At 34.8% G+C, this 15,460-nt stretch overlaps 1 protein-coding gene across 1 annotated transcript; it reads right to left on the minus strand.

Annotated features, from left to right (window-relative positions):
* Nucleotides 1–910: 910 nt before the first annotated feature.
* On the minus strand, nt 911–14,774 carry ETAA1 (ETAA1 activator of ATR kinase). Its single transcript, XM_068972241.1, has 6 exons — nt 14,463–14,774; nt 13,161–13,289; nt 12,817–12,893; nt 8,821–8,933; nt 6,529–8,570; nt 911–1,370 (listed from the first exon to the last, which is right to left on the minus strand). Exons 1-6 carry the CDS (start codon nt 14,683–14,685, stop codon nt 1,243–1,245), a joined length of 2,712 nt encoding a protein of 903 aa, XP_068828342.1. The 5' UTR covers nt 14,686–14,774; the 3' UTR covers nt 911–1,242.
* Between the last annotated feature and the right edge of the window lie 686 nt (nt 14,775–15,460).

A 15,460-nucleotide genomic window follows, 5' to 3' on the forward strand; every position in this document is an offset into this window, starting at 1 on the left:
ATTACACATTACCTAGAATGTGTTATACATGAAAATACAACTTTAAAAATGAAGTATCTCTGTATAGGTCAAAATAATGGTGAACACCCTCACAGGTATGTCCCATCTATAACTTCTGTCACATCTCCTAAAGCCATTTGGGATAAACAAAGCATTACCACCCTTATGCCCTCATCTTAGACTGTTTTTACTTCTGGCTTAGAAACTCTCAGATAAAAACAGATAATAGAGAAGAATAAGCAAAGTCAGTGAATTAATCAAGGGAAAATTACATAGTTATAGGTAAATTGAAGAGATTCTTTTTATATACTGATTCTTTAATGTAAGAAACAATCAGCATTATTATGAAAGTCTCTTAATGTATTTTACTTTTAATTTTATACTATAATTAATGCTCCCACAAACAAGTTATTTTATGTACTAATTAATACTCTGAAGCAAATGATACCATTTGACTAGGTATTCATTAGAATGAAAGAAACCTTCCTAATCCAAGCACAAACTTGCCTGTGACTTTCAGAATATGAGTATTCATCTCTCACCTATACAATGAAAAGACCAGATGATCTCTAAAGTTTCTGATAGTTCTAAATGTTAATGACACTACACTACTTATATAGCCAATCCACATTCTTTTTTCTAAAGTTCTTAACTCAGGATCTTCCCTAAAAACAGGGTGAAGTTTCCAAAATGCATTACATTTTAGAAAACTTTAAATTCACATCTATTACAGACTAGGAATTGAAAAGAGTAATTTCTTAAAAATAAAGTGAAGTCCTTTATTTCCCACCATCCATGTTCCTAAGAATATGAAAGCATTAATTAAAATGCAGAAATGTATAAAAACTTTAAGGAACAGTTACTGAAAATAACAACAAAAAAATTAGTAGGTTGAAGTTTTGTATTTGGAAAACACGTATTAACAATAAAAAATTAAGGAGTTTTGACATGACCCTCTGTAATCACAGTATTTAAAAATAAAACTACTTTCCTCTGCATAATTCTACTACATAACTGCTAACTTTACTGAACTTCCAAAACTTACATGCAATTAACTTCAATATACATCTCCAAAGAAAGGTTTCATTGACCACGTAAACAATGATTTATTAAATATAGTAGAAGTCCATGCTTTATAACTCAGCATTAAGTTTCTCATGGAGAAATCAAGAAAAACATTTCCTATCATAGATAGTTATCAACTGTCTTTGTTATCTCCCAAGTAACATTTCACTAAAAAAATCAAGTTAAGTGGGAGCTGCCTTTCTTTACAGATGACGCCTGCGCTTTGGCCATTCTTCGAACGAGCGCTGCTTGTCTTTTTCTCTGAATTTCTTCCGGAGAATACTTTCTATTTTTCTCTTCTTCTTCTAAAAATGAAACCAAATATAGATATTAAAGACTATAAAATCATTCTGAATGAGTTTTACTTTTTACTTTTTCATTACCCAGATGTGCCACACTGGTTTTGTTATTGGGCTTTCCTGGTGACTCAGATGGTAAAGAATGTCTTTGGTTTTGTTACTCAACCATTTGTTGACGTTTAATTGCTAGGTCCTGTAGGACTCTTGTGACCCCATGGACTACAGCCTGTCAGGCTCTGTCTATGGGGTTTACCAGGCAAGAATACTGGAGTGGGTTGCTATTTACTTCTCCAGGGGATCTTCCTGACCCAGGAACTGAACCTGCATCTCGTGTCTCTAGCATTGGCAGGAGGATTCTTTACCACCTAGCCATCAGGGGGCCTCATCCTCGATTACAAATGCAGATACAGTACAAGGCTCCAGGCCAAAATGAAATCAAGAACTGATCAATCTCTTTGATGTACTCTTCTCACAGGGTGATAAAATTGATTAAAAACTCTACATTTTGACTACCCAGCAAATAATTCTTATGAACAATGACACCTAATTTATATAACGAATAAATGAATGTATTTTAAAAACAAATTGGAATTTTAAATGTTATATAGAGTGTAATAGAAAAGTACTCAAAATAAAATGAATCAGATATTAATACTTCAAATAGTATATTTCTAGTATAAGATAACTGATGTTAATATTCCTACTCCTACATTTTTTTCCTCTACAGATCTCAGAGATTTTCATTTCAGCTGTTTAAGAAAAATATTTTGGAGTAACAGAGTGAAACCTATCATGTCAATAAACATAAAATTCACTGTCAAATACTGCATTTTTAGATGGAGGGTCTATTTTCTATAAACATTGGAAAATTATTTCAAGGAGCAGGATGTCTGCATAAAATTTTTAATATGAAAATTTTCAATTTTCAATATGAAATCTTTTTACAAAATGTGAAGCATTCTGGTATTTTTTTATGTAACATACTTTAGTGTATACTTCAGATAAACATACTATGAAATGAACAATGTGTCTTAAATTTAACACAACCAATTCTGCCTCTAACAAAATTCTGAGTTCAATAAAATGAATTCAATTCCACAGTTAAGTCACTCTGAGCTGAAAGATTATTTATGTAATGCTACTAAGAATCAGAGTTCAAAATTTTAGCCAACATTTTTTCATTTAATGTTCTAAAATCAAGACCATCATCCAAATACATACTTAAGTGACTGTGTATTGGTGAAACTGCATATGTTGTAAAATTTACCCTTTAAAGAAGAATCAGTAGTACTGTTAACAAGAGAAATATCTACAGTGACATCTACAGAGATTCAGAATATAGTTGCTTTAAGACATTTCTCTTGTTAACCAAGGTAGATATTTACCCAAAATATATCATCACTCTCTCCTTCTGTCCCCAGTATAATCAGAAATGGGAGAGAGTGCTCAGAGTAAGAGATATATATCTCAAATACCTCAGGTGATTCTGTTGCCTTTTACTTTCTAAATCAATTATCTTATAGACTGCAGCTATTTTTTCTTATAGAAAGATACAATATACTTTTAGATTAGCTCGACTAAATTATTATTTTAGTCTGAAAGTGGAGAAACACAAGAAACTCAGAACACACACACAATTTACATTCAGTTGACTATAAATTTAGAAGGAAAATAGGTTAACAATCCATGGCAGAATAGAACATGGCTCTCTAAAACTGGCACCTCAGTTGGTTGTGTGGTATTCTACAAATTAATTTTGAAAGATACAATAAAGTCACATAGGGAAAATTTGATTTTGGAAGAGTCACTCATTTCTTCAATAAAAATATATACCAAGCGCTCCAACTATTGGCAAGGAACAAAACAAAAATGGCTCTTTCAAATCTTAATCCTGAAGCAGAGGTGAAAAACTTTTTTTTTTCAGTTGCTGTTTAGTCACTAAGCTGAGTCTGACTCTAGCAACCCTGTGGACTGTAATCTTCCAGGCTCCTCTGTCAATGGGATTTCCCAGGCAAGAATACTGGAGTGTGTTGCCATTTCCTTCTTCAGGGGATCTTCCCGACCCAAGGATCCAACCTGTGTCTCCTGCATTGGCATGCAGATTCTTTATCACTGAGCCACCAGGGAAGTCCTTTTTTTTCAGTAAAAGACCCAAAAATATGTTAACCTTTAAGAGGCATAGGATCTCCTGTGGAAACTATTCAGCTCTGTCACTGCAGCATGAAAACAGCCATGGACAACACATATAAATAAATGATGTGGCTATGTTCAAATAAAAGTTTGTTTATGTACAATGAAACATGAATTCCACATTCAAAAGTTATTAAGTATTATTGTTCTTTTGATTTTTTTCAACCATCTAAAAAGTAAAAATCACCTTAATATTCTGGCTGCACAAAAAACAGGTTATATAGGCTGGATTTGGACAGGCCACAATTAGCCAAATCTAGCTTAAAACAATGAGGTAGTTAGCAGTCCCCCTGTCCCCGCCTACCTAGCCAAAGGTATTTGCTGCAGAGCAGCTTGCTACATCAAAGTAAAAGGAAATGGCAACAATAGAAAATGCTAACAAGGTTAGTATTAATTAGAATATTCAGTTCAGTTCAGTCGCTCAGTCCTCTCCGACTCTTTGCGACCCCATGAATTGCAGTACGCCAGGCCTCCCTGTCCATCACTAACTCCCGGAGTTCACTCAGACTCGCGTCTATCGAGTCAGTGATGCCAGGTACTATCAATAAACTTAACAGAAAAACTATAAAGTAAACTGAAAGAGTCTATCCATAAAAAAAAAAAATGCTGATAAGATAGTAGACAGGAGTTTTGGAGAAACTCACATATTCCAGAGAGACTTAGTCTTTAATGGAATTACAAGTATAATTAAGTTAATTCACACTGGAAGAATGACTCAATTAACTGTACTTACTTAAATATAAACAAATATTTGAAACTACTATCAATTGACAACAATTTTAAAGTTTCAAAATATCTAGTTTGGGTGATAATGTAGCATATTCATTGTCTAAGTACTGATAAAAGTATAAATTGACGTAATTAGGGGTAAGATTTAAAGATCTCCATCAACATTTAAAATATTCTGAATCATATCAATTTTCAAACAGATACAATCTCATGAGCATGTGCAAATTAATATTCACTGGCACACTGGACTACATGTAATGCAAAAAACTGCAATCAAACTAAACCTCCATCAATAGAGAAACAGATAAATTATGGCATCATCCATACAACTACATACTATGAAGTGATTCAAAGGACTAAAGCAAATTATGCTCTATCAGGAAAAAGACAGTTACAATACATTAAGTGAAAGCAAAATCAAGCTGCCAAATAGTCTTTGCAATATAATTACATCTATTTAAATAAATGTATAGGTACACACACACCATCGTCCCCCCTACGTTTTTATACTTGCAGAAAATGCTATTAACAGGGGCTTTCCCTGAAAAATCTTTGGAGAAAAGGAGAAATAGAGGACTTACCTTTTTATGTCAAATTAACTTATACTTTTTATTTTTAAACAATAACCTATTACTGTTACAAATTTTTTAAAAGTGAGGGATCACTTAACAGCAAAGTTGTAGTGATAATACCACCAGAAGCATCACTTAGAATCTAAACAGAAAACAATCTACTATTAAAAGAAACTAAAAACTCCATTACCATATTAACATTGATCTACATAATAGGTAAAATTCCTAATGTTAGCCTCAACTGAGGGAGACTGATTTAAAAAGTCAATAATTACAAGCCAGAATAGTAAATGGTGTAAAACAAGTTAACACGGGCTACTGGCAAAACTGAGAAAGTGAACCAAAATCATTCTGAGTACTGAGAAACACATTGTGTTTAAGAAATAAATGGAAACCAGCTAGCAGATCTGGTGTATGCATGTACAAGGTTTCTGTTGAAGAGCACTGGGCATTAAGAAACACACACAGTTATGCCAAAAATATTCCCTTAAATTATTACAGTATCAGTGAATGACAGACTTTTGAGATTATATTGTATAATGTTCACGCAAGTATTTATTAAACATCTTCTAAATGGCAGCTGCTATGGTAGCTTAGGTTCACTGATGAGACAGATGGTAATCAATATCCGATTGCAAACTGTGACAAAAGAAATTAAGGAAATAAAAGAGAGATGACTGAAAATAACAGGAAAGCATTTATAGACTGTTGAAGGCAGTAGTGTTAGCTGGGAATAGCAAAGTTCCTGAACTAGAGAAGAACCTATCCTGTTTGAGGAACTCAAATACAGCTGCTGTAGCTGAAGTCTAGTAGGTAAGGCAAGAAAAAAAGAGAACAGGCAGGTTATAGAGACAGTCCAGGCTTGCAGATCAGGGTGTAAATTAAGATTTTATTTGAAATATGATGAGCAGTGCCTGAAGGTTGTCTTCAAGCAGAGGAATGCCAAATATGTCTATTTGCTTTTTATTTTTTTAACATTGTTTTAAAAGATGATTCTGCTGTTTGGAGACTAGAAATGAGAGGGAACAGGTAGAAGAACTGCAGCGGTCCAGTTAGGAAATGTTGGCTTGCATAAGGGTGGTACAGCAGAGAGTGAGAAAAATGGACCATTTTGAGATACATTTTTTGGTGTAAAAACAATGGAACCTGATAAGATAGGAGAATTCGGGGAAAAGAAAAACTGGAAAGAATCAAAGATCAGAAGATGTACTAAATAACAACTCTAACCATCATAGCTTAACAGTTTTATATCAGATAGTATTCTAGCAAAGGTATTTAATTAGAATTATCTAAACCTTCACATATTGTTCTGCTAAAAATAGACAATTACTCAAATTTTAAAACAGTGAGGTATTTCAGTGAACACAAGGACTCTCATACAGTAATACATATATGCATAAGTAAAATTTTCCAGGAAATAATTGAGAAAAGACTCAACACATACTTATTGATTGGCAACTATAATAGTCATTGTATTACATGTTGGCAAAGAATTCAATGCAGTCTTTTAAAAACACAAACCACCCAGTGTTTGTATATTCCAGCATCATTATTTCTAAGAATCACTTTAAGACTTCTAGTTAAAGCAGAATAGTCTTTAACATATGTCATGAAAATTCAATCCACAAAGAACTAGTCTGGCTATTTTTCAAAGAACACTGTTTCATACATACCTTTTGAAGGTTGTTTCAAAGGTTCAGAAAATTTCACCAAAGACTGCTGCTGAACCGCTTTCCCAGATAACGGGTTGACAGTTTTATTCTTCTCCAAACCCTGTGCGATTTTGGTATCAGAAATACTTCCTGTTACAGAACTGTTATTAAACGGGGAAAGCATCGGACAATTTTTCATCTTTGTAAACACGTACTCAGAAAATCTAATTGCTCTCTTACGGTCACTCTGAGCTTCACCTCTTATGGTGCTCCTGGATAGACGTAGGGTACTCAATCTCTTCTTAGAAGCAGCAATTTCTGTACTCATATGATGTGAACTCACATTCAAACTTGAACTTCCTGTAAGAACTGATTTATAACTATTCACTTGTTTGGGTACATCAGTGTTGTTGCAAGAGACATGCAGATTAGTGATCTGACAGTCTGAGTTCTTACAGTATATACTCAAATTTGTTGTGGCACCTAAAAATCCCGGAGAATTTCCATACATTTCCCCTCTCTCCATCTTCACTGATTTATTTATTTGTAAGCTATTTGTCAATGAAGATGTCTGCGCTGAAATGCTGTTCAGATTCAGGTGCTTTGACTGCATCAACTGACTTCCTTGTTTAGGTGTAGTAAACAAGTTTTTGGCTCCATGTTTAGAGCTATCATTGATCCCAAGGACACTTTCTGATGTCTTGCTGTCAACTCTAGTATCTTGCTCCTGAGTTAGTCTTTCAATATCATCACATGCCTGGTACAATATATCATCATCTACATCATCTGCTTCCCAGCTATTCTCTAACTGATGACACGCTTTAACAATTTCATTGGTAAATGATGGATCATTCCAATCATCAAAGAAAGAACCTAACTTTGATCCGTTAGTCTGATTTGGGTTACAAACACTGGCTGTATTGCCCAAAGTTGCTGAGCTGAAAGGCTTGACATTAGCAGGCATTTTCAAAGACTGATTAAAAATGGACTTATTAGAACATCCTGGTTTCAAAGCAGATTTCTTTTCAGAAGCATTTACTTTAGAATTAAATTTAGTATGAGTATTTTCATTTACTTTTGTCAGATTAGATGCAACTGCACAGTCTTGAATTTTGTCTTGATTAACAACTATATTAAAAGATTTCTCCAATTTCATTTTATTTCCAGTGGCTGATAATTTATTTGGTTTATCATTTGGCTTTGGTGAAAATCTGTATTTTTCAGCATCTGTTAATTCACTGTTCCATGTATGTGAAGGAAGACCTTGTAAAATTTTTGAATCTCTTAACTTGACATCTAGACTTTTATTCATTCCTGACTTAGTTTTATCCTTTTTACTGTTAAAGGAACAAATTTCCTTTTGATCAGCGATTTGGACTGTTTTAGGAGCAGGGAACAGCTCAGACATTTCAATATTCTGCATAACAAAAGGCTCATTACTTAGTAAGTTTTCCCAATCATCCTCAAAATCACTGGTAGTAAAAGTATCAATGTGTTTATTAAAAGTTCCTGGTTCCTTAGTACAGAAAGTCACATTTGATTTTGTCATTCCAGGATTATTGACTTGATGAGAAAGTGATCCTAGGGTTTTACTTGGCAGATTTTCAGTGACCACAGATTCATTAGTAATGATTTTCTCCTCTTTCAAAGTGTTTTTCTTTCCAAAGGTAGTATTACTGGTTTTCAAGAAAGCATCTGACAAATCTTGGCTTAACTGTCCACTACATTTCTGAGTAGAACCATCAAACATGGCAATAAAGGCTGCTTCAGCATTTTGGTCAAATGGCTTCTGACTGCTGGTTTGATCATTTACCACAGGTATCTTGGTGTTTTCTTTCACTGCCTTCTTTATTATAGCCTTATCTATTTCAGGAACTGTATCACATGGTAACTGCATCTGTATATTATCTCTGTAATTATGTGAAGTCTCTGCTTTTGAAATCATCTGGATAAGATCATGATTTCTCTTGTCTTGCTCTTGAATCACATCCAGCTCTTCCATATTTTTATCAAATTGCTTAGCTAATTTCATAAGTTCTTCCTCTTGATTTTGTGATTTTAACCTATTAAACAAATATTTCAAAAATTATGTAGATATTCTAAATGTCATAAATGCTCAACTGTTATTTAACATATTTTAATGTTAAAACTCACAAATTTTAACACATCCGGACATAAATAAGTTCAAAACATTACATGTCAAAGTTAAGGATAATAATTTATAACCATTCTGACATACACACAAAACCCAAACAAAATACTAAAAATATTTACTTCATTGAATATAAGAAAAACTGAAAAGTTTAAACTTACTTTGTGCAGCTGAGTTTTGCTCTTGATTTTCCTTTTGCTACACTTGGAGTGCAAGGAATAGCAGTGTCACCAATCCACACGCCCAGCATGGAGTCTGTTGTTGGTTTCTCATCCTTTGGCAGAAGGACAAAAAAAAAAAGAGATGTGAAAGTACAAAAACAACTAACCAAACAAAAACCCACTTTAATTATGTAGAATTATTTTCTTAAAGGAACAAATTCTGGTAAAGTGACAGCAATTAAACAAACTTCAAAAACAATGAAAAACTGGAGGATAGTAATAACAAGTTGTAAGAAGTGATCTACTTGCTTTAGGGAATGAAAACACTCAGAATTGGGAATTCCATATTTTAAAAAAACTTTGAAGTTCTTAAGAATTTAATTAGAAATGCATGTTAGTTGCTCAGTCATGTCTCTTTGCGACCCCATGGACTGTAGCCTGCCAGACTCCTCTGTCAATGGAATTTTCCAGGCAAAAACACTGGAGTGGATAGCCATTCCCTTCTCCAGGGGAGCTTCCTGACCCAGAGATCGAACCCAGGTCTCCTGCATTGATTGCGGGCAGATTCTTTACCATCTGAGCCACTGTGGAAGCCACTGCAGAATAGAAATACATATTCAATAATAAAAGTACATATTTTTATCAAAAGAAAACTGATCAACTTATTTCAGTTGTCGTAAGATATTGATAAAAATAAACATTAGTACTAGAAATAAACTGTGCAGCAGGAATTATCAGAATTAGGAATAAAAAGATAAATAGGGAGTTCTTTCTGTATTACCTGAATCTCCAAATTTTCCCTATTGCTATTATAACATTCATCTAAGTTGGACAATCCATGTTGACGTGAACTGACAACACTTAGATAGAACTAAGAAAATTTAGCATTAAGTCAGGACAGGTTAGAGATAATGGCAAGATTAGAACTGATGCTGTGAATGAGGTAGGGAGAAGAACAAAATTAAGTAGAGAAAGTGGGTAAAGAAGTTTTAACCAGTATTAAGGCTAGAAAAAAGCCATCTTAGTCATACATGTTTCTTTTATACCTTTTAGTCACTTGATCATGCACAAAATTAGAGAATGAATTTATTATTAGTTACAAACCAAACCAACAAAATAAACAAGTTAATCATTTTCTACTCTATATTTATAGTACCTGGAATGAATAAACAAGTAACTGTCACACAAAATAATCTAATTACTAGATTACAGATTACTTGAAGGCAAGGACAGTTTCTGTGATAGCTCAGTATCTAGCAAAATGCTGAGCATAAAGATGTCAGTTCATGTTTATACACTAGAAAGTTAGGTGATAAGTTGCCTACCACTTGGTACTTCAAAATCATCAATCAATCAAAAAGTAGTTTCCTTAGATGTCCAATTGAATCTAGCAGTTTTCAGCTTTGCAAATACTCAAGAAAAGCAATAATTTTGATTTTAGACTCAATACATAACTTCCCTTTTGTTTCAACAATCTTGAATTTGGGAAGATAACATTCTTAATGATTTAATTACGGACTTTTTTGGTCCATTTACCAAGTAATTTTAAATTCACTCCATTTTTAGAGAATAAAAGTATAATAACTTTATATATCCAGTAATATAAATATATGGGTCCTATATACAGTTTTTATATTATTTGTAAATGTTACATTTTTTAAAATTCCTCATTAATAATTACATAGTACAATCCAGGTGCTGTAAAATGTATCTAAGCACACTAGTTCATTTAATTCTAAAGTATACTGTGCAGAGTTGTATAAAAATGATAGAAAAATATATACCATCTTCAAACAAACAACACTGCATGAAAAGTATCCCGAAGGAAGTAAAATGACTGATCAATTAAAATAAAAATGCAAATTAAAAAAAATGTCATCTCTGGAACTATTGCTGTTTGTTGTTTAGTCCCCAAGTCGTGTCCAGCTCTTTGTGACTAAATGGACTGTAGCCCACCTGGCTCCTCTGTCCACGGGATTTCCCAGGCAAGGAAACTGGAGTGGGTTGCCATCTCCTACTCCACAGGATCTTCCTGACCCAGGGACTGAATCCACGTTTCCTGAATTGGCAGGTGGATTTTTTTACCACTGAGCCACCAGGAAAGCCCCATCAATTAAAAAAAGTACAAATTTTAAAATGTATCTCTGGAACTATGAAGGTGATTTAAATAATTATTTGAGGAGGGTAACTCACCTATGCCATGCTGGAACATGACAAGTTCCTAAACAGACCTTGATATTACCAAAGATTTATACACTTTAAAAGTGCTCACTTGAAAGGGGTACCATTTAAAAGCAACTAATTTAACTGCATTCTTATACACAAGTTACCACTTGCATACTGCTGCCGTTTCTTTATGTGAGCAATTATTTCCAGCCTACTTAAGTAAAGAGTTCAATAATTTACTTACCTTTTTTATCACTATTTAGGCTAGCCAGTCCAGACACATTTTATTATGCTTCTTTCGTGTAAAATCAACAATTTAATGAATATCTATTGTTAACTTATGTAGCAAGTAATATAAGGCATGCTGTTGCTGTTAAGTCACTTCAGTCGTGTCCAACTCTGTGTGACCCCATAGACGGAAGCCCACCAGGCTCCCCCGCCCCTGGGATTCTCCAGGCAAGAACACTGGAGTGGGTAATATAAGGCATAAATGCTATTTAACTAATGAACTCTATGTAAAATGTATTTCTATGACATGCCAAAGATGGAAAGTAGAGCTAGTAGCAACATAGTTCTTTCGACTGTCCTAGTTGTAATTTTGGATGTTTTATAGCCACTAAGAAAAACTTTATTTCCTGTCTCCTCCACCTGGATGGTGATCCTTGTAACCACAGTTTGGGCCAGTGCCATGTATTGTTTATGGTCAACATACAGTCACTATCTGAGGCCACATCAAGGAGAATACCATACTTCCTGTGAGGACGCTAAACAAAAATTGGATGTTTTCTGGATTTAAATGTTGCTAAATAAGAAAAAAAAGAAAGAGGTCCAGAGCAGAGAGTGACCTATTACTCAAGCATCACAAAAGCTGAAATAAAGAAGAAACTTTTGAACACAGTTCTTTTACAGCAGATAATTTAACTATCATACTTAATTTTAATATACCTAATATTTATAGTAGTCTATAGTTTACAAACAATTTTTACCTAATTCAATCATAACAATAATACAAGAAAGAGAGCTAGACAAGTAATAATTCTATTTTAATAACTAAATGAACTAAAGTTCAGATAGTTTAAGTGACTTGCTTGTACGTGTGTGTATGCTCAGTCAAGTCCAACTCTTTGAGACCTCATGGACAGTAGCCACCAGGCTCCTGCCCGTGGAATTTTAAAGGCAAAAATATTGGAGGGGGTTGCCATTTCCCACTCCAGGGGATCTTCCTGACCCAGGGACTGAACCCATGTCTCCTGTGTCTCTTGCACTGGCAAACAGATTCTTTACCACTGTGCCACCTGGCAAGTCAAGTGACTTGCTTAGGGGCTGCCATAGAAGGCAGACTCAGTACTAAACCCAAATCCAGTTTTATTCCACTCTAACGTTTCCTGATGATATTTTAAGTTAACAAGTATTAAGAAAGGCAGTTTCAACTGGGAAAATACTACAGACAGTTAAAATAATAATAATAATAAAATATTTTGAAGTTTAAATTTTTATTGTCTGATTCTATTCTTTTAGTAACCTGAAAAATAATAACCATATATTATTAAATAACATTGAAAACAAAATAAAAACAAGACTCTAGTTAAAAATCATCTCTAAAAAATAAAACATATGCTTAGGAAAATATATGTTCCCAATTTTACACTATGTTCCTTTTTTCAAAACATGCATTTCAGTGGTAGAAAAGGTAAAAAAAATCTGTGTTGCTCTGTTGTTGGAGAAGAGAATTGAATAAGACAAAATATTTTTCACATGAATGAACTACAAACAAAACTTACTGCCATGTTTCACTGTTCTAAAATACACTATAAAATTACTCATATTTACCTGAGGAGCAATACGATTAACAATATGTGAGATCTCATCACTATCTGTGGTGTAAAGCTGCTTCTTTCTTCCTTTATCTAAAGAAACAAAGAAATTCATATAAATTATAAACAAAAATTAATTTCTAAAAATATCAGTCACTTCTTATAGAAAACAATTAGCATGGCTTAGATCACTAAGCACTCTGACATTACACGGCTATCACAGCAACAAAATCACTTCAGATTCTGGAAAAACATCTGCTGTATAAAAGTTCCTGATGTGAATACCTGACTGAAATTCTAAGGTTAAATCCTAATCATTAATCAAATATTTACCCAAAAAAACTGTTAATGACAAATTACCTAATTGTTTTGTCATTGGAGAATTTTGATCCCAAAAGATATCATTCTGTCCATCTGGATCATTAGGAGAACTGAAGGTAGATGACAATAAATCCATTTGCAGCATTCTCTTTGGTGTCTCATATATTTCTATATAAAATAAGATGAAAATAACGATTATTGCTTTCTAAAGGATTACTTTACTTCATAACACCTTAATGTTAAATACCTCAGCTAAATTACTTTTTATGTTCCAATTATAAAATTTTCTCCCAGTGATGACTATATTACTCTATCCACAACTGAAACGTTTCACATAAAAATCCCAGTAGTACTTTACAAACTTGACATTGTAAATAGTAAGTACTTTAAGACAATCTAATAGCTCTATAAATGGACAATACTGTATAAGCTAGCCACTCCACTGGAACTTGGAGGCTTTTGGAACCACTTGTAATTTACAAACACATTTCAAAAATGAAAAACGTTTCAAGAGAAACTTCAGAAAAATACATTTCAAAAATGAAAAATGCTTCAACAGCAACTTCAGAAAAAGTCTGTTTAGCCTCCCTTGGCCAACCCTACCCAATTTACACTAATTACTTCAAAAAACTATAGTGAGCCATTTTAGTTAAGTTCTGTCAAATACCACTTTTTGTTTATTCTGCAATTGTTTTGTCAAAGTAAACTACAAACAAGGTAAAAAGCTCTATTTTAAGAACATGCTCTAGGAAACACCTCTTATGTTTCAATTCCTACCAGGATTCATCAGAAATCTTTAAAAAAAAAAAAAAAAAGAAACACCAAAAAGTGATCAGAATGATATACTTAGGGGCCCATAGTTTCCTACTTTGAGGAACTTTATACCAAGTAACTTCCAGTTTATTCAGAAGGTAAAACATGACCGAGATCTTGAGAATACAGATAACTGTATTTCATATGGCCCCTTCACTAAAATCTGGTCAGGGCAAACAGTTTAAGGTGAAATAACCCCTCTAGGCATAACCTGAAGGCTTTAAAAGGTATTATTTCTCCTCGCTCTGCCACTGCTGATGCCTGGAGAAGCGGCCTAGAAATTAGCGTTCCTCCCTGAGGTAAACCCAACAACTTATTCCTGTGGCAGGGGCGATAAGTGGTGGTCAAGCCTAACCGGGCAGTGCTCATACTCGGGGATGAAAGTCGTGGGGGAATATATTCTGGTTAATTTTGAATTCTTGAGGGAGAAGCCCAGGGAAAGAAAACACGATTTCCGACTCCACCCCCACCCGGGGTTCTGAAGCTGAGGCGCTGAGGCCCAGGGAGGCCCCGCTGCCCATGTCTCACCCTCGGGATTACTTTTACTGCACGAAGCGGCTACTGGAGGCTGCTCTTGCTGCGGCAAGGGCCGGGGAGGCCTCTCTCCTGGCCCTTGAGGCCCCGAGCCGCGGGCCGCCCTCAGCCTCCTCTTTCCCGATTCGAACACCGAACTGCATTCTTCAGTCGCCATCGCTTTGCGCGGCGTTTGCTTCAGGCCAGAGCTGTCCCCGTGTTTCCTTCGCCGACTCATGGCCCAGGACCCCCTCCACCGGCAGCGTTTCCTTTCACATTTTGCAACGGGAGCAGTAGAGTAATGGAACTAAAAGCGGGACGCCAAGCCAACGGCCGCCACCATTTTGGTCGGAGAGACGCTCGTAAGAGGAGGGCGCTGATTGGCTGCGTCGGGATGAGGGGCGGGGCGACCGCCGCAGAGTGCTTCCCAGGGTGCTTCCGCAGCCCGCGTCTGCGTCTGCTCTGTTCTGCTCGGATTCGTCCGCATTGGAAATGATTTAAGGGGTACTGGTCTGGCCACAGAGCCTCAGAGTTGGAGCATGCGAGGTGGAAAGAGTCCTCCGGCACTTTTTTAATTGGGTTTACAACTAGAATAACACATTACTCGGGTTCAGATTATTGTGGGTTTTAATTTTTGGAAAAAGAGGAAATACAGAAATAGGAAGGAAGACAAAACTTCTTCCATAGATGATATGTGCATAGAAAATCAAAACACGTAGGAAAAGTTATTAATAAATTAACAGTTGCTGATACACAGTCAATATTCGAGGATCAATTGTGTTTCAATAGATTAGTAATAAATGTTAACATTGACGTTTTAAAGAAAGATGATTAGGAATAATCAGTTAATTAGGAATAAATTTAACCAGATGGTAACACTCCTACAGTGAGAATTGTGAGATATTTTAAAAAGAAATTGAAGACCTAAATAAATGGAGAAATATTGCATTCATAGATTGCAAGACTCAATATTGGTAGATCTTTTTTTTTTTGAAAGTCTCTCAGTGGTGTCT

This window comes from Capricornis sumatraensis, chromosome 1, assembly GCF_032405125.1.
Source record: "Capricornis sumatraensis isolate serow.1 chromosome 1, serow.2, whole genome shotgun sequence".
Taxonomy (NCBI): Eukaryota; Metazoa; Chordata; class Mammalia; order Artiodactyla; family Bovidae; genus Capricornis; species Capricornis sumatraensis.